Source organism: Equus caballus, chromosome 16, assembly GCF_041296265.1.
Source record: "Equus caballus isolate H_3958 breed thoroughbred chromosome 16, TB-T2T, whole genome shotgun sequence".
Taxonomy (NCBI): domain Eukaryota; kingdom Metazoa; phylum Chordata; class Mammalia; order Perissodactyla; family Equidae; genus Equus; species Equus caballus.
Window position 1 is genome coordinate 52,418,693 of NC_091699.1, and position 20,001 is coordinate 52,438,693.

General features: G+C 52.7%; 1 protein-coding gene across 1 annotated transcript in view; it reads right to left on the reverse strand.

Annotated features, from left to right (window-relative positions):
* LIMD1 (LIM domain containing 1) overlaps positions 1-13,412 on the reverse strand; it is a 66,186-nt gene extending 52,774 nt beyond the window's left edge. Inside the window, exon 1 of the mRNA XM_023620578.2 lies at positions 11,290-13,412. Coding sequence (XP_023476346.2) covers positions 11,290-12,682 — 1,393 coding nt within the window. The 5' untranslated portion in view covers positions 12,683-13,412. The remainder of the gene's footprint in view (positions 1-11,289) is intronic.
* Between the last annotated feature and the right edge of the window lie 6,589 nt (positions 13,413-20,001).

Consider the following 20,001-nt stretch of genomic DNA (forward strand, 5'->3'; position numbering starts at 1 on the left):
CCTGCCTCCCTGGCACTCCCCAGCACATGCGTGTTGGGTGGGGGTTGACTCTGAAGTGTGTCTGTGTGGGGTGTGGGCTGACTCTGGAATGCGCGTGTAGAGTGTGAGTTGACTCTGGATTCGGGGGTGCTGACTGAAGTTTGTAGTGGGGAGGTGTGGGTTGACTGTGGAGTGTGTGCCCACCATGGCAGTTACATCCCCACTCAAAGCACTGACACTCAGGAGGGAGTCAGGGAATAACTCCCTTCCTCCTTTGGCCAGGGGTTCACTCATTCGTTCAACAAGCACTTGCTGAGCTTCTGCGGTGTGCCAGGTACTGACCTGGGCCCTGAGGATACACAGTGAACAGAAGAGACACCCTACTCTCATGGAGCTCACATTCCAGCAGGGGGCTAGGCAATCAGTCTGGCACAAAGGAAGCCCCACTAACCCTAATTCAGTCTCTTGTATACAGTAGGTGCTCCCTAATGGCTGTTAAGGGAATATGTTACTTGGGCTTAGAACTGGATGTGGTTATGGACAGAGGTGGGAGGAGGGTCTGGGGTAGAATTGCAGTGAGGGACAGGTAAGAGCCACGGGAACCCAGCAGGAAAGTCAGTGACCCACTCAGGGTTCACGCCCACAACCCCAGCCTCAGGACTCCAGAGTTCCACCCAGCCAAGCAAGACAGGAAACATCCAGAGACTCACCCGGTTATATATGTCCGACTGAAATCCCCTTCTCCTCAAAACGTGGTCACGTCTCCAGTCCGCTCTGGGGGAACAGCACTTCTCCAAGTTTACAGACTCTGCAGGTTCAGCACCTCCAAAGTCTGGCTTCCACCCCAAGTCTGGCCCACCTGCCACTATCCATGTTGTCCACGTCCTTGCCCAATAAGTTCATTCTTCAACTCTGACAAGCTGTCAAGGTCTGACAAACATTGGCACAGGGTGTCACAGCTACCACCGGGCACAAATTAGGGAGAAACTACATTTGTGGCTTCCGCTGTTTCTCAGCCCACCATTGCGGAGCAGTGGCATTGTAACCAAGATATTTCGCTTTTTTATTCTGATTGCGTAACGTGATAAATACACAGCATGATTCATTCATTCAACAAACACTTCAGGAGTAACTTCTATGGACCAGGCCCTGTGTTTTGTATTTTGACCCTCATCACTAATTCAGTGTTTGTTTTTATTTCCTCATTTTCCTTATTTCTAAAGTGCTGCTCTATCATATAGCTTAAATTTTTTTCCCAAAAGAATATAGTTCTGGTTTCATGAGTGAGACCAACGATGACCAAGCATTATTAGTGGGAGAAGGGCATTTCAGAGTCACCCTGGTTGGGACACAATGATCTCATGGAGGGACCTGGCAGGCCAACTCAAAGAAGTGACCTGCCATCACCATCCACTGGCCTGCTGCCCCGGGTGTGTCCATTTACACATGTTTTTCACGCCCTCCCCACCCCACGCTTCTCCACTCTGTTGCTAGCTTCTCTGTAAGCAAACAAGGGAAAAGCTTCCAAGTTCAACTGACACACACACACCCCCCAGACACAGCGTCTGAAGCAGGTACAGCCTCCAAACTCTGTCACCCTCAGAGCCAGGAGGCTCCTCCCAGCCAACAGACCTGAATCAAAAAGCGGCTCTGGAGGCTGGCAGCACGGGGAAGGAAACAGAACTATAAGGAGCACAGGACACGCAGTCCCCATAAGGTGAGGAAGCTGAGGGCAGCAAAGCGGAGCAAGGCGCCCAAGCTGGCACAGCCGGCACGCAACACAGGAGGCCTGCAACTTGCTCTCTCTGCTGCCAGCACACTTTAGGTGAGGAGAGCCCTGCCAGCAAATGCCCCGGAGCCAAGCCCCAGCCAGCCATCAGCTGGGCTGCCCCGAAACCCATCTCTAAACTCAACACCTCACTGCATCATCAGCAAGCAATGTGAACTCCGGTGGGGGAGGGGGCACAGAAACAGCGACATTTCAGCAGATGGAAAAGCTCCACCCCATCCCCCGGGCGAGCCCTGACCATCGTGGAAGCCCACACACCCTGCTGAAGGGACACCATAAACCCAACTGACAGGGAGCTCGGGAGAACAGGGAAGCTGCTGTCACGGTCAGAGGGGCTTCACGCAGCAAAGGCAAATCTGCCACTATCTTATCACACTGAAATGACCGTCACATGCTGTCCAGCCGGAGCCTGCTGTAGTGTGTGCTCAACTCTGACTCCGGGCCCACGTTGTAAGAGGGGGGCCTTGTCCACTCAGTCCTCCAATTATCTGGGCCTCTACACATCCCAAGATTGGCTGCAGGGTAGGCTCAAACTCAAGTCCCCTCCTCTTGAATGACAGACTGCATCATGGCAGGCTTCTAGAACTTTCCATGTGTTACAAATACATGTGGAGGGGAAGGAAGATAGAGTCCCCTGATATGCTCCCAACAGACTTCCAGTAACGGAGAGTAACCAGTTCTCACTCTCCTGGGACACCAGAGATGAGTCACAGAAGAAGAAAGATGAGGAAGGAACTTGGCCAAGTCTAAACTCATGGTTCTCAAAACTTAAAAATAACCTGGCCACAGACCCTCAAGTATTCCCCTTGAAACACTCAAGCAGAAAGTCTCCAACCTTCCAGCATGACCCTGAGATTCTGTGTCCAGCTGGTTTCCCTGGGATGGGACAAATGAAAAACAAGACCTAGAGAGATATAAATATTTGCTGGCAAGTCCTACCTGCCACTGACATGCCTTGGAAATTGTGGAGGCCTGTTTTGTTTTAGGGAAAGGTTTCTGTTCAATTTGCCAGATGGACTCTAAGCATAGTTTCATCCAAGATTTCATTTTAAGCATCTCCACAGATGGCCTGGGAATGACACTGATCCTTAGGCCAAGGCATCCTGGCTGCCCCCAAGAAAAGTACAGGCTGACACACCCCTACCCTTGCCCACAACACTTGGGGGTGTTACACAAACAACCCAAGGGCATGGCCCACTTCCCCTAACCCACACCCTTCAGAGGAACACAGTGACAGGCCCCGAGGCCACTGTCCAGTGTCTGTGATCCAGTCTGAAATCCAGCACCACTGAGGACATGACAAGAGCCCATGGAGGAAGCCTGGAACATGCCAGCAAAAACAAGGTCGGCAAGCCCCATAGCCAGTACTCCCAGCTGACCCTGCACTGAGGACCCCAAGTTTAACTGGAATGAGTGCCTCAAGAGGCTTCTGAGGTGGGTGACCACTGTCATACCAGCGGGTCCCCATGTCTGTTTCCTAAAGGAGATCTTCAGTCCTTTCTAGTCTCACTTTCATCAGACACACTCAGCAGAGTAAACTGACCTCTAGCTCAGCAAACGCTTCTGCATTTGACCAGAGCCAAGAACCACAGCACATGACGCATTCTGAATCACAGCGGCTCTGGCCAGGACTCTGCGCTGGGAACTCGCAGCAGAACATCTGAACACTGACTATACGAAGGGTGACAGGCATGCCAGCAATCCAAGGTTCTTGTTTTAACTGTATGTATTTTCCAGATATCTCAAGTAAAAAGGATTACCATTTGCAACAGAAAATGTAACTGGAACTATAATAAAAAATGGTGTTTTCATTCTGCGTAGGTCTGGAATGGCGGTGGACGCCAGGCTGTTCAGGCCCCCGCCTTTCCGGGCTCTTGCCACTGCCGACAATGATGCTGCCCAGTTCCTTGTTACTTGGTCAGCTAAAATTGGGCTTTTGTACACAAAGCCACAACCAGAGAACTCAGGGAAGAACCGTCTGAGTTCGTCTTGGCTCCGCCCAGAGGAAGACGGGCTTGCCCCATGTCGCACCTGGAGCTGTTGGTAGGACCAGGCCCAGAACACCTGGTCTCCTCACTCCCAAATGCATGCCTTTCTTCCACAGTTCCTTCGCCTGTGTGGGAGTCATAAATCAACAGATGTAAAGAAACATAACTTTTTTTAAAAAACTGGCAAGAACTGCCACATCAAAAGGTCAGTTTCACGCTCTGATTATTAATGGAAACAGCAGAAGGACTGGACGGAGAAAACAAGACATTCTTTCCTGGCCACAGAGGAACAGAGCAGAAACACACCATCCCAAGGAGGGAGGACCTCAGGAGACAGTGTGATGGGACAAGGCAGTCACCGTGGGAAACCGAGGTCAGGATTCGCCAGGGCTGCAGCTGGAGACCCAGTGACCTGGGGGGGATCGCAGGGGCGGGCAGCACCATGCTGGCCAGAGGGACGTTGGAGGCGAAGGGCAAGGGCAAGGGCCCTGGGGCAGGAAGGAACTCCTCAAGCTCAGGGACCAGCAACCAGGCTTGTGTGACGGGAGCCAGCAAGCACACTGGGCTGTGGGAAGGCCTGAGTGTGACCTCAGAGCCATGGTAAGTGTGGGTGTCACTGCCAGGGCTCCAGCCTGAGACTGACTCCTAGTGCCCTTTCCTGCAGCACCCAGCCCACTGCCCCGAACACGCGGGGACCTGACACATACACCTTAGTGGCATGTGGCCTGAGTGAACAGAAAGCCACTCCGAGTGAAGTTTGGGAGCTTCCTCATCATCTCCCCCCTGAAATCTCTGAAATGGGGCGAGCTGGCAGGTAGGGGTGGGGCTAAAGCACGTGATGAAAACCCATCCCTCCAGAGAACACAGAGGACCAAAATGATGTCCAAGCCCTGACGTCCAGTCACACAGGAGCAACCCACAGAACAGAGGGAGCTGGAGGCCCAGCGGGGGCCATGCAGCTGGCCGTGCTGACATTGCCAAGGCCTCACTACCCGCAGCTGCATGCTGATCGCCCACGTGCTCTCCATCCATCCCCAAACCTGCCTGGATGTTGTTAAATTGTTCTAAGGTTTTAGAAGTTACTTCAAATCACACAGTTGCTCAAAAACTCACATATACAGTCAGAATCACGACAGTTTCCTTGGAGGGTGGTGGTAACCAAAGGGGGCATGAGGCGGGGTTCTTGGGTGCTGGTCATGTTCTGTGTCTTGATCTGGGTGCTGGTTACATGGGCGTGTTCACTTTGTGAGCATCTATAATATGTGTATATTATACACCAATAAAAAATTAAAAAACATATGCCTTCCTGATCTTGAGGGAAAGATTACCTGATCTACTAAAGAAAATGCACACAGGCTACCCAATTTCTAAAGGGCTGGGTGTTTCCACAGCTCAGGGCGTGCACCTGCAGGGACAAATAGGAGAACCGGAGTCCTGGGTGTCGTATACAAAAGTCATCTAGAGGATAAGGAATTTACTTCCATGACAATGGAAGCCTGGATTCAGTAGGCCCAAACAATGGCACCATGTCTCCAAAAGGAATCGGGGTGGAAGTTCCCAGGTAATCACAATGGCCATGCCAGCTACTCAGACAGGGCCAGATGGCTAATGGTCTTCTGCCACCTTTTTCTACTTCAGCACTTGGTTTGGGTTTACTGAAACGCCTGATATTTGGGGGTAACCGGGGCCTCTAAGGGTACACACAGGCCCCTGTCCCGGAATTCTGGATGGGCTGCCCTATCACACGATTGGCCCCTGTTGTTTCCTTTTATGTGAAAAATCTTCCGAAACCACCCTCAATTTTTCATTCACGGCTGGATTTAAGCCCCATATTTCAAGCATCTGTTGCTAATAAAGGCAGATAAGGAGTGCTTAAAAGGTCATTAAGGCAGGGGCTGGCCCCGTGGCCGAGTGGTTGGGTTCGCGCGCTCCGCTGCAGGCGGCCCAGTGTTTCATCAGTTCGCAATCCTGGGTGCAGACATGGCACTGCTCATTGAACCACGCTGAGGCAGCGTCCCACATGCCGCAACTAGAAGGACCCACAACAAAGAATATACAACTATGTACTGGGGGGCTTTGGGGAGAAAAAAGGAAAAAATAAAATCTTTAAAAAAAAAAAAGGTCATTAAGGCAATGTGCAGCTCAGTGTCTAAGGGGCTGTCAGACGGGAAGGAGCAGACAGGACACTTACGGGTTCTTGTTTGGACTGATTCTTGAACCTCGAGCGCATTGCTAGTAAAATGAAATCAGGTGTGACAGGCTCCCTGGCCCCTGGCAGGGGCAGAGCCATTCCCAGGAGGAGTCATACTGCAGTCAGGCTCCCAGGCTAAGGTGGGGCTGCCGTTGTGGTCTTCTAGGTTCAAATACTGCCACAGGAATGTTCACTGAAGACAGGAAGACGGAAGACAGAGCCAGCCTCCTCTCTCTCCATGCGGGTGGGAAGGGGCCCAGCCACCCCCTCACTGGGTGAAGGAGACCTGGAACCAACTTCTTCTTGCCTCTCCATCTGCTAGTGCCTAACGGAGTCTGGCAGAGCCTTCTCCCCTCTGGGGCAGAGTGTTGCCATTAGCAGTGACCGAACCCCAGACCCACACACAGCGGGAGGGAAGGCACAGGGGGCTACAGGTCCAGAGTCCTGAACGTGGGGCAAGAAGATCCGGAAAAGGCAGGGAAGGCTGCTGATGCCCCTACAGCACCTGAATGGAGAGAGAATCCAGAGGGGCACACAGAGAGCCCCACCTCGGACCTGAAAGACCACCTCGTCCCACCGTGTGAGGGGTCAGAGCCCCAGATGCTGTGGAAGCACCACCGCCTACACCTGTGTGGTCCTGAGCAACTCACAGGCTCGGTTCCTCAACTGGAAACAGAGAATAACCGTGTCTGGCTGTGAGGGTTAAATGACAGCACAGCCCACAAAACACGTACCCAATGCCTGGCATGCCACAGGCACTCAACAGTCGATAGCATTAGACTCATGGTGCCCAGGGGCACGTGAATGGGGTATATCTGCCCAGCAACAGGGGCTGCGATGGCCACCACAGTGTGCCACCCAACCTCCCTTCCCTGAAGGAGCTGTAGCCCAGCTGCTGGGGTGCAGCCAGGAGATGGCCCAGACCTGTCAACCCCTTTGGGCACTGCCCCAGCTGCACGGGGCCACCTCGCCCCAGGGCACCCCCTCCCAGGGCAGCCCACATCTGATGACTTATCCACAGAGGAGCGTGAAGGCCAGGCATCTCGCCACGACTCGGGAGAACTCTGAGGGGCTTCTCCAGTTCCTGAGTTCCCTCGGGGGGGTCCAGGCTGGTCAGGCCGCACTGCAGCTGGAGCTCTCCTCTGTCCACTCCTGCTTCCTTCCCCTCCCTCTGCAGGTATGGGTCCCTAATAAGACCCCTGCACACTAACTCATCTCAGAGTCAGCTTCCCGGGAGACCCAGGCTGTGACAGGTGGTCTATTCGTGTCCTTTTTCCTTAGAAAGGAAGAAGAGGCCCAGAGTGAGGAAGACAAATGGATACCATGGAGGAAAAGGCCGAGAAAGATTAAACAAAAGGCACGATGTCCTCTTCGTTTCCTCTCAGTGTAAACAGTGGTGTTAAAACAGAAGCCACAGGGCCAGCCCTGCGGCTAAGTGGTTAAGGCCACATGCTCTGTTTCCCTGGTTCGGATCCCGGGCACAGATATGGCACAGCTCATCAGGCCATGCTGAGGCGGCATCCCACACAGCACAACTAGAAGGACCTAAGACTAGAATATACTATATCCTGGGGGCTTTGAGAAGAAGAAGGAAAAAAAAAAACAACAGAAGCCACACCACATGGAGCAGCGTTGTCCAAGAGTGAGGCCTCGGAAGGCGGGAAACCCAACAACGTTCTCCAAGCAGCATCAAGAGTTTGTCCTTAACTCTTTCCTCATGGACAGAAAGACACAAAGAGGAACACTGGCGAAGGGAGTGTGGGCTCAGTACCAAACCCACAAAGATGGCCATGGAAAGTGCCAGAAGAGTCCTTGGTGATGAGCTGATCAGTAACAGGAAACCAAGGCGTCTTCAGACATGTGTTCTCCAAGGCGATAGCAGGGATTCTTGAGCTCTTCCACAATGTCAAATACCCACAGGGAGGCCTTTGTCTGACCCAGGAAAGGGCCTATGTAACCAAACATCCACTTTGCTTTGCTTCTGGCTAGAATTACCCCAACTCTGACAGTGACAGTATACATCCCTGACTCACTCTGGCAAGAGCCCTGGATCAGCAAATAGTCTTCTACTTGGAAGAAAAATTTAATCATTATTTAACAAATGTCGTGTGTCAGACAGACAAAATCTTTCAAATAACACCAGATCTAGGGAAGGGAAAGGCATCTGCTCGGTGAGCCTGTCAGCGGGTTCAGCCACCTCGCACTACAGATGAGGGGGGAGACCTGGAAGACAGCAGGGTCTGTTCAGGGTCCCACAGCAGGGCTAGGCCAGGAACTGAGTGCCCGATCTCACACAAGAGACTTCCTCCTCTGCCCCGAGGCTGGGCACAGGAGAGTGAATGGAAGCTCGGCTGGCATGGCAGGCTTGGGGCAGGCCCTCTCCTACACGGTTGGCAGTGCGGGCCCAGCACGAGCTCCACAGAGAGCAACCAGGAACAGTTAAAGGGCACAAAGCCCCCAACCCCACAGTCCCACCCTGGGAGATGATCCTACAGCGCGGCTTACACCTTGCAGATGGCCCCTTCTAAAGGGCCACCACAAGGGCTGCTTACGTGACCTGGGGCACATGCACACAGTGGTGACACTGAGCCAACTCAACACGTGCTGATGTAGGACAACTGCCAAGACACACTGTGCAGTGGAAAAGGCAGAGAGCAGGTAGCCAGCATGCCACAACTGTGACTGCACACGTAAGTCACATTATACCCAGGACACTCGACCAGAGACGCAGGTGGGAAGGGGACTGTTCACTGTCCAGTCACGCGCCACATAACCACGTTTCAGTCAACAGACTGTGTGTACGACGGTGGTCCCGTTAGGAGTGGCACCACATAGCCTAGGGGTGTGGTAGGCGACACCATCTAGGTTTGTGTAAGTACACTCTATGTTTGCACAACGACAAAATCACCTAATGACGCATTTCTCAGAACGTGTCCCCATTGTGAAGGGCCACATAACTATGTGTTTTTGCATCTTTTGAATTGTCAACATGAGAATGTAATACTTAGTTAAAAAATAAATAAAAAATGATTCCCTTTAGATGAAATATCCGGACTAGGTAAATCCACAGAGACAGAACACAGATTGGTGGTTTCCAGGGGCAGGGAGAGAGCGGGAAATGGGGAGCAACGGCTTTACGGGTACGGGGTTTCCTTTCGAGGTGATGAAAACGTCTTGGAATTATTAGAGTTGGGGTTTCCAAAACACTGTGAATGTACTAAATGCCACTGAATTGTCTGCTTTAAAACGGTTAACTTTACTTTATGTAAAGTTCACCTCAATTAAAAAAAAACAAAGCCATAAAAATAAATAAAATCGGTTTCCACATCTGTGCTTGGGAGGCAGCCTGGCAACGTTGGTTAGAAGCATGGAGGCTCAGCCGTAGGCAATCCAGCTCCCCCAGCGCCACCGCGGGACCTCAGGGGAGTAATCCAACCTCCCTGGGCTTCTCGTCAGTGAAACAGCATCACGACAGAACCTGCTTCCTAGGGTTGCTGCGACGAGTAAATTAAACAGTCGAAGTTAAGTGTCCAGCACAGGACCTCTGCTCTTGCTGTCTGCCCGCTGAGCACACCCCTTCCACCCCCTCGCCTCCTTCAGCCTTTGCTCAAACGCCACCTTCTCCGTGGGATCTTCCCTGAGCGCCTGGTTTAAAACCAAAACCCTCCCTGACGCCTCCTACCCCTCCACTCCAGCCCCTCCTCTACCTATCTCCCTCCCTAGAACGTGCTTATTTATTTAGCTCGTCTCCTGTCTCCTACTTCACTGTCTGCTCTGGGGAGGTAGAGGACTGTCTGTCCTGATCACCATGCTCCCCAAGGCCTTGGACAGAGCAGGGCCCAAGGCAGGCACTCCATATACACATGCTGAACGAATGTATGAACAGTGTCAGCTAATGTCTCTGCTGCGATCCGGTGTGTAAACTCGCCTCCCTGAAAAAATAAAATTGCTGTTTTGGACTTGAAATTAAAAATTAAGCAAAAGTTTCCATTTAAAATCCACAGTACTTCCAGCTAAGTATTATTCCCAAAGGGTGGGAATTTGCAAAGGAGAAGACACAGTCCACAGTAAGACGGTGCTACGTGCTCTAAAATACAAACTAATAAACAGTCGCCGGCCTCTGACTGCCCCGTGTTTGTGGGAAATGGTCCCAGGAGGCTCTGAGGACGATCACCAACCCAATGCTACCATGGGCACGTCGGACCCATCCCTCCAAGAACCTGGGACAGAATCGTTCATTCAAAGCTGCCACCCCACTGGGACTCAGCTTCCCAGGGCTCTCAGGCCTCATATGGGGAAATCACGACCCCATTATCCAGAGTTCAAAAATGAAAAACAACAAAAACGACCCTTAAACTCTTCTAAAAATAGGTTGTCTTTCTAGTCAGCTCTTTCATGAGACGGCTATATCATTACTCCACAGAAGAAGGTGTCTGCCTTCTTGCTGCCTCCAAACCCCACGTGGAGGGGAAAAAAAAAGAGCTGAAGCCAGCAGTCTCCAAGAGTCTGTGGTTTTAAAAAGAGAATAAAACAAATCTGCAAGTTTGAGTGAAACCAGCAAGGAGCATCTTCCATCCTACTGAGCCCCAGTGGTGGGTGTAACCCCGGGATGGAGACCCATTTAGGAGGCACCTAGTGCACAGGTCTCAAAAGTCCTGAATGTCAGGGTCACCCGGCTGGCTAGTGAAAACGCTGACTGCCATGTCTGACAACCCCCTGCGCAGAGTTTCTGACGCGGTGGGTCTGGGTGGGGCCCTATAATTTGCATTTCCCACCAGTACCCAGACAAGGGATGCTGCTGATGCAGAGACTAGACTTTGAGAATCACTGCTCTAGAACAGTCTTACAGGTCCAAGTTTCACCTGCCTCGACTGCACACAGTACCTGCAGACACACACAGGGCCGTAGAGAGCCTCTGCCCGACCACTGGTCCTCTAACAGGCAGACCTGCCTGACCCAGTCAACTGCTGATGGGGTGCTCAGGGGTACCTGGACCTGAGAAGCTGCTCCCATTCAAGTCCTGCAGGAGCCAGTCACTGCGAGAGGCTCTACGGCACCCCGGAAACACTTGAAATCCAGAGTCAGAGCACTTCCCTTCCTGAGAGTCATGAGCAACCCCACCCTGCTTCACCCTTCACACATGGGCAACCCCCAGCTGTGAGATCCACTTTCTGCCCAGGGATGCTTTCAAGTTTCTGAATCAGAAGCAGCAGCCAAAAGAGGAAGCCAAAAAAAAGGCAGGTCACTCAATGAGCGCTGCATCATCTCTGACAGGGAGCACTTCCCCCAAACGCAGGGACCCTGTCACCCACCGTGGGCAACGCCACCAGCCTCTCACTCACCAAAGTAATCGGCCTTCGGGTGAGCATCCATCTCACGCTCCAGACGTTGGGTGAGGGCTTCTAATTTCAATTCAGCGGCCGAGGGCCCAAGCTCAGGGCCCGGGATGAGGGTCTGGCAGGGTAGCCTCACCCTGGGGGTGCTGGGGCTCTCTGGGAGCACAGGCCCCGGGCTGCCATCAGGGGACCAGCCAGGAGGACCTTCTTTACAAGATAACTCAGGTGGGGTGGACATCACTGGATGGACAAGGCTGGTGGGGCTGAGCTTGGGACCACCGCCAGGGTCTGTGCAGCCAGGCTTAGGACCCAGCCCAGGAGCCACACCCGAATGCAAACTGTCCGTGTTGGCTGGCGATGATGATGGGGCAGAACTCGGAAGGTAAGATTTGGGACCATCCTGGAACCAGGATTGAGAGTCCACAGTGGGTTTGGGCATCATGCCTGAAACCTCGCTCCCCACCCCCGAGTTTGTTCTTGGAAGAGCTCCTTGACTGGGGCAGTTCAGGGCCAGGGGTGCTGAGAAAGAAGGGGTCTTGGGCTGAGGGGGCCCCAGGAGGGCCCCGTTCTCCAGGCCTGGGGAAGGACGGCCAGGGCTCACCCGCTGGGAGGAAGCAGTGGTCCAGAGACCCGCTGGCTTCTCATTGCTGCGGCCACCAGCACCACCATCCTGGCCGCTCTCAAATGACCTGCTGGAGCTCGGGGAGAGCTGCGGCTGGTACAGGTGATGGTCCCTGGAGGGTTTGGGCAGTGGTGGGTCACTCCCTGGGGGACCAGGCCACCCACTCCCTACACCCAGCTTGACGATGGGGGACATTCCTGGTTCATCACCCCACTTTGAGCTTGCCAAGGAGAGGTTGTCATAATAATCTCCATGGGTGAGGCAGGAAGGATCCTGGCAGGGTCCCAGGCGGTGGAAAGCAGGCTCAGAACTCTCCAGGCTCTCCCTGGAACCACAGTCCTGGGTGCCATGCCTCGTGGCACGGACATATGGCCTGGCCCTCTGCTCCTGGGGTGGGTACATGGGCTGCCCAGCGGCAATGGTGGTGGCTGCTCCAGGACCCACTGTCGGGGCAGCAAGAGGGGGCTTGGCAGCACCATCCATGGTCAGTTTGCTGCCCACAGCAGCTTCCCGGTGGGCCTGTGGGCCCAGGCGGCCCCCACCGTTGACAGGGCCTCGGCTCGCCCTAGGCAGGGTCTCCTCCTGCAAGAGCTGTTGCTGCTGCTGGAGGTGGATTTTGGCCATCTTGGTGGCAAACACCCTGCGTGTTTCCTCAAACTCCGGGTTGTTGCCTGCCCCCTTGTCCACTCGGAAGAGTCCATCCTTGGAGGCCTCATACATGTTCAGGTCCTCAATGAATTTACTGGCCTCCAGGCCCAGGTCGTCGTACTTATCCATGTCTCAGATGGGTGTCTGGGCTTAGTCCAGGTGCCAGGCGTGAGGGTGCGTGGGAGCGTGGGGGGGAGATGCTGGCGAAGGGTAGGGGCTCAAGTCCAGCCGGAGACAGGTAAAGCCTTCCACTTGCCCAGCATGAGAGTCATGACCCCAGGCCAAAGGGTCCAGCCGAAATTGAGGCCTCCGGGCCAGTCGGACCAAGTTTGCTTCCAACTCCCTTTCCCCTCGGAGGTGTCCACGTGGGGGCAGCTGGTGGCGCTTCGCTGTCCCAGGTTGCTGTGCGTTCTCTTCTCTTTTTCAAATCATAAAAGGAAAAAGAAATAGAAAAAAAAAAAATCACATCCTCCTTAAGCGACCAAACTCGGAAACCCACAACAAGGCGGCGAAGCCGGCTCTGCCGGGCTGTGGAGGCCGCCGACCCCCCGGCCGGAGCAGAGAAGCAGCGGCGCCGGGCGCAGGCACGTCCCGGGCGCTCAGTCCTCCGCTGCTGCCCCCGGCGCCCGCGGAGCTGGGATCCCGGCCGGCGCGGGGAGGGAGCGCGGCCCGGGGCGCACGGGCCGGCCGGGCCGCGGCAGGAAGCTCCCGGCAGCCGGGGCGGGCGACCTATTGTCCGATGGCAGCGGTGGCTGGGCGCGCGCGGCCCGCAGGGCGGCGGGACGCGGAAGTGAGCGCGCCGGACGCCGTCCCCGCCGCTCGGTCGCCGGCCGGGCACGTCCCGGGCCTGCGAGGAGGCGGGGGCGGGGGCGGAGGCGGCGGCCGAGGGGCGGGGTCGGCGCGCGGGCGGGCGGCGGGCGGGAGCCCCGGGGCAGGCCTGCGCCTGCTGCGTGGCCCCCCCACCCCCGGCCGGGCTGGGGAGCCTGGAGGAGTGGCCCGCACGCCTCTTCCAGAGCTCGAGAACTGGGACTGCGCGGGGCTCCGCCGCTCCACCGCCGGCCCCCGCGAGTCCCGGGCCGCTCGGTCCTCCGAGCCGGCCCCGCCCCTGGGCAGCGCTGGGCGGGGGCTGCTGCGCTGGGATCGCTGGCGGGCGGCCCGGGAGGCCTGCGTGGGCCCGGGACGTGCCTCTTGGAGTTGGCGGGAGTCTCGAGGGCGCGCACTCCTCGCCCCACCGTGCCTCAGTTTCCCAGGAGGGAAGCCAACCCCATGGGCCGCTCGAGGCCGCCTTTGCTCGGCGGTGCCAGCCGCCCAGCTTGCCCGAGGTTCACGATTGGAGATCCAGGTGTCACCCATGGGCTGGCCCAACGTCCTCTTTGACAGGAGAGGAGACTAAGACACAGAAAGGGAAGTGTCCAAGATGCCAACGTGGGAGCCCAGGGCCTCTGAAAGAGGGGAAAAGGAAAAAATCACGTTGTTCCCGGAGCGCGCGCGTTTAAGATCTTCAGTGCACCAATAAAAACACGTGTCCTGGTGGCTCGTTATTCATATGGGGGATTCCTGACCCCCCAAGTCGGTCCGCGCGACCCCGGGGGCGGCGGCCTGACTCCTGGGTTCCCCCGCATGGCCCGGCGCTTCCTGCACCAACTCCAAGGTGACCCTGGAGAGGTTTCATTTACCACAATGCAGCCAGAGTGATCCTAAGACAAATACCAGGCCAGTCACTTCCCTGCTTAGACCCTCAATGCGGACCCCGGACTTCCTGCCCAGGGTGGGTGGGGGAGCCTCTGCCTTCTCCAACGTGATTTGGGGGTCTTCTCTCCCTCGGCTCTGGCTGCGGGAGCCTCCTGGTGTCTGCCCAGAGCCTGCCCTTGAACTTCGTGGCTGTTCCTGCCCATCTCTACTGAAATCACTTCCTCCTAGAGGCCTTCTTTTTCAGCACCCTCTTTATTTCCTGATCAGTTCTGATCACTATAATCATTTGTCTGTTTTCAAGTGTTTTTTTTTGGTGGTTGCTTGGTTTTCCACCCCATTAGACCATATCTGTATGCCCAGGGCCTGGTACATAGTAGTACCTAATGGTTGAGTGGTGAATTAGTGAATCTGTCTGCCAGGGTTATGACAAGGAACAAACAAGATAATATACATGAAAGTGCTTTGTATTCTGTAAATTCTGTAAACTCAGTGTGGTTCATGGGCCAGTAGACTGGAATCACCAGAGAGCTTGTTGAAAATGTAGACTCTCATGCACACACCGCTCTCCCCCCACCGACTGAACCAGAATCTACGTTTAACAAGGTTCCTGGATGGTTTGTTTGACAACACAGTTTGAGAATCACTGCTGTAAAGAACTATACTAGAATGAGGTACTTTTAAAAAATCTTGGGGTTTTTTTTGTGGTTGTTTTTTGATGAGGAAGATTGGCCTGAGCTAACATCTGTTGCCAATCTTCCTCTTTTTGCTGGAGGAAGATTGTTGCTGAGCTAACATCTGTGCCAGTCTTCCTCTATTTTGTATGTGGGATGCCACCACAGCATGGCTTGATGAGCGGTGCGTATGTCCACTCCTGGGCTCTGAACCCCTGAACCGTGGGCCACCGAAGCGGAGCACACGAACTTAACCACTATGCCACTGGGCTGCCCCAAACCTTTAAATTTTCTTATCTATAAAAGTAATACATGTTTCTGACAACTTTGAACAATACAGAGATACATAAACTTTTTAAAAATTGCCCACAATCCCCTTGTTCAGAGGTAATCATTATTAAACAGCCCTTAGGTATTCAGTAAGACTTGTTCATTAATAACAACATTTACTCATAAACTGAGTGATTTGCTTATGAAATTTCTAGAATGATGGCTCTCAAAGTATGGTCCTGGAGCCAGCAGCATCAGCATCACCTGAAACTGGTCTAAATCAGTGGTTCCCGAACTTGAACACACATCAGAATTCCTTAGGGAGCTTATTAAAATGCTGGGTGCTGGGACCTACTCCAGGTCTCTGATTCAGCAGCTCTGGCTGGGTGGGGGGCAGGGGGGGTTAACAATTTGCCTCTCTAACAAGTTCCCAAGTGATATTGATGCTGCTAGTTCAAGGACCGCACTTGAGAACCGCTGGTCTAAAGTCCTAAGTCCCATGCTTCCCCAGGACACTGTGGCAGTGACCCTTGGTGCACACAGTCATGAGGACATCTATCGGACTGGAAGCTTTGGCTCACTTTGCCTGACCCCCGAGTATCGGGGATGGAGCCCACAAAGCACTGGGACGAGGCCATCCCTGTGCAGTCTAGCAAGGCCAGAGCCAGCTTCCTGGGTGTTCAGTTCTAACGGCTGGGACTCTGGTGCAGGAGCCACAGACCCCAGCCAAGGCCTCTTGTAAATCAGTCTTCTCTCTTCCTCCTAGCTTGGCAGCCACCTTGGCCCATCATCTTTGTTCCCCTCCTGCCTCTCCTCCCATCTTGGCTTGCCTGGAGTGCTCAGAATCTACAAACTTTACTCCCCACTCCCACAGCAGTTCTAGAAGCAGCTGTGCCATCTCTACCAACTAGACACGTACACCTGAACCCACAACCCACATATTTCCTGACCAAACTGGGTTGTCCCCTCTTAGTCAGTGGCGCACCTTACACCTTTACAGAACAGCTTATAAGAATGCATCCCATAAGCATCAAACCACATAACAGATCCCTGTGAAAGGGTACTTAGAAATGCTAGACATGGCCAGGAGACTACCAGATGTTTTACTGCTGTGTTTAATACTTAGGGGGCAGAGATGCTTTCAAATTCTGTGCCCAACATTTAAAATCCCAGCCATGGGTATTTAATACAGGCCGGTTTTGTCTGTTCCATGTGCTTGGAAACATCTGTTGATTAATATCTCAAAAAATGTGTTAATACTGCAATCAGTTGTTTAAAAAGCAAAAATACAGAAGAGCTAAATATTTTTATCAATAAGTAAGCAGAGCATGGATGGTTTTGCTTAAGTATTTACCAATAATTTTTTTTGTTTTTTGTTTGTTTTTTATTTGAGCTCATAATAGTTTACATCATCGTGAAATTTCAGTTGTACATTATTTCTTGTCTGTCACCACATAAGTGCTGCCCTTCACCCCCTGTACCCACCCCCCACCCCCTTCCCCTGGTAACCACTGAACTCTTTTCTTTGTCCATGTGCTTGTTTATATTACACATATGAGTGAAATCATTTGGTGTCTGTCTTTCTCAGTCTGGCTTATTTCACTCCAGGCATAATTCCCTCTAGGTCCATCCATGTTGTTGCAAATGGGATGATTTTGTCTTTCTTCTGGCTGAGCAGTATTCCATTGTGTATATATACCACATCTTCTTTATCCAATCACCAGTCGATGGCCACTTGGATAGTTTCTGTGTCTTGGCTATTATGAATAGTGCTGAAATGAACACAGGGGTGCATATGTTACTTTGGATTGTTGATTTCGAGTTGTTTGGATATATATGCAGTAGTGGGTTACCTGGGTCATATGGTAGTTCTATTTTCAGTTTTTTGAGGAATCTCCATACTGTTTTCCACAGTCGCCGCACCTGTTTGCATTCCCACCAGCAGTGTATGAGGGTTCCCTTCTCTCCACACCCTCTCCAACATTTGTTATTTTTAGTCTTAGTGATTATAGCCATTTTAACAGGCGTAAGGTGGTATCTTAGTGTAGTTTTGATTTGCATTTCCCTGATGATTAGTGATGCTGAACATCTTTTCATGTGTTTTTGCCAATAATGTTTTGCTTTGCTGGGTGAGAAATGTTCTGTGTTCCATTTTACCAGTAAAGCCGTTCCAAGCAGTGCACATTTCCCACAGCCCTGCTCATATAACAGGAGCCGTTATCAACACACAGCTCTCCTTTAGTCTGGAAGTCTATTTTCATGAGCACGTGGATGTAAAAATTGCCTGTCAGGAACACACTCGTGCAATGTGGAATTTTCAACTTGACTTGCCCAGAATCTCAGTAACATCAATCAGATCATGTCCCTTCCCAGCTCCAAACCCTCCAGCAGCATCCAGAACCACATCTCCACTTACACTTAGAGTAAGACACTCTCCTTGACCCTATGTGATCAGGCTTCTTGCCACCTCTACCCTCTTACTGCCCTTTGTCTCCCCTTCTTACTCCACTCCAGCCACACTGCTTCCTCGCTGTTCCTGGCCTTGCCCCTCCCATGCATTCATTCACTCACTGAATAAACATGACCAGGCACCTGTGACCCCCTGGGCCCTTTATCCAGATGTTGGGGATGCGGCAGTGAACAGACTAGACAGACATCCATGTGTTATTTGGACTTTGCATCCCGGGGGTTGGGGGGTAGACAATAAACAAAATAGAGCCATGCCTCATAGAGTATGTTAGAAAGTGATGAGAGCTATGGAGAAAAATGAAGCCGGGAGGAGGCCTTAAGGAGGGCATGCAATTTAAATGCAATGGTCAGAGGAGGTCTCACTGAGAAAGTAACATCTGAGAAAAGACTTGAAGAGCAAATGCAAGGAGAGATGTTGGAGACAGCCATCTAAACAACTCTTTCCAGGAGTTTTGTTGGGTAAAGTGGAATAAGGGAAAAGTGCCATCAAGAGAGGGTTTTTAGATTTTTTTTTAAATATGGGAGATGGTATGGCATGATTCCATGCTGCTGGGAACGACCCAGTGAGGTGGAATTTGTGGAGAGGAGTATTGCTAATGTAGGAGAGAGGGAGAGAAGCGAGTTTTTGGAGCGGCATGCCTGAGGAGCAGACAGGGGCTGGGCTCCGTTGCACATTCCATCCATGGTAATAGGGAGGAAGGATCTGGGCAAGAATCAGGGAGGTAAGTACATAGGTGTTGGATTCTTGGAGTGGCAGGTAGGTCTTCTGATTAATTTTCTCATGAAACAGGAAGTAATGAGAGTGAGGCCAGGGGAATTGCTGTTGGGACGAGCCACCTAGGGGAATGAGAGGGTGAATGGCCCAGAGAAGCATGACGTGAAGAAAGCATGAAGGCCCCCTGCACTTCTACCCCACAACCTCCCACCTTGAGATTCTGGGCGTGAATTTCCATGAGGCCAGCCAACACAGTGGCATGTTTTTCTCTAGATGGGGTTCAGCTGCACAGATGTGGGTGTGGAGTAGCTGGGGAATTGGGTCTAACCAGGGCTGGCTTTTGCCAAGTGAGTGCAGGTAACTAGAGTGGGTGAGGGAGTTGCCGTTTCTCCTGCCTGGAATCTGCTCCCCCAGATCTCCATGTGACTCTCTGGCTTATAACCCTCTGGGCTGAACTTCAGTGGTCACTTCCCCAGGAAGTCCTTCTTAGCTCCCTTCTCTCCATCCCTGCCCCTACCTGACACCACCTGAACGCCTGTCTCCTCACTAGGATGCAAACCTCACCAGGCCAGGGTTCGTTGACCATTTTGCTCATTGCCATATCCCAGAAACCTGGAATGGTGCCTGGCACACGGTAGGACCCCCTCCAAATGCTTGGTAAATGAATGAATGAGTCCCATCAGAAAAGGGAGTACAGGTGTTGCTATCTATAGGTGGAAAGAATTAATTGAACTTAACGGTGACCCAGATTTGGAGAAACAAAGAAAAGAGGCTGCATTATCACTCTTGCAGCTTTGTATGCCACTGCAAACCTTCTACAGGTCTCGTCTGATTACCTTGTACCAAATATTTGGTCTACCTCGTGTATTGATTATCTTGCTAGTCAGAGCTGTGACTACAAATAAATATGTGTGCATGTGTGTTTGAATACATAAGGGATATTTGACTTAAGAATATCTGTTCGCATGCATAGGTGTGTATAAAGAATTGTTGACTAAAAGGCATTTGAAAAACCCTAATCCAATAGACTATAAGCAATAAACGGTGCTCTGACACCCTGTGAATTACCAGGGGGCCCGTGAGGCAAAGGGTCCCTGTCTTTGGACAGAGCCCTGCTTATTTTGCAGTTAACTGAAAGGGCCTTTCTGTCACTTTTGCTTGGCTCCGGGGAATGTCCCTGCACACAATGCTGTGTGTGTCCCAAAGCTGGAGAGCCACTCCGGGGAGAGCTCTGAAAAGAATCTTTATATTTCAGCTGAGCAGATGGATGGAGAATTAAGAACTCAGTTCCTTTGGGCTCTTTCCACCCCGCTGATGCCCAGAGCAGGCCAGGAAACCCTGGCCCCTCCGAATCTGTTTCCTGAACCTCGGGCTGCTCTGGCCCCAAGTTTCGCTGTGGAATTGCCCCGTGAATGGAGAGAAGCAGCTGTGATGGAAGGCCCTTTCCTGGCTCTCATAATGAGCCTTTGTCTCGTGATTGTCTGCCCTGGAGAGCTGCCCAGACCAGACTCAGATCTTAGGACCACGACCTTCCCCTGTGTGTGCAGCCTCTGTCAGGCTGCTGGAGCCCACTCTTCCCCAGTCTCAGTTCCGCACCCCGGGCCTTCCACCACACAGGAAGACCCAGCTGG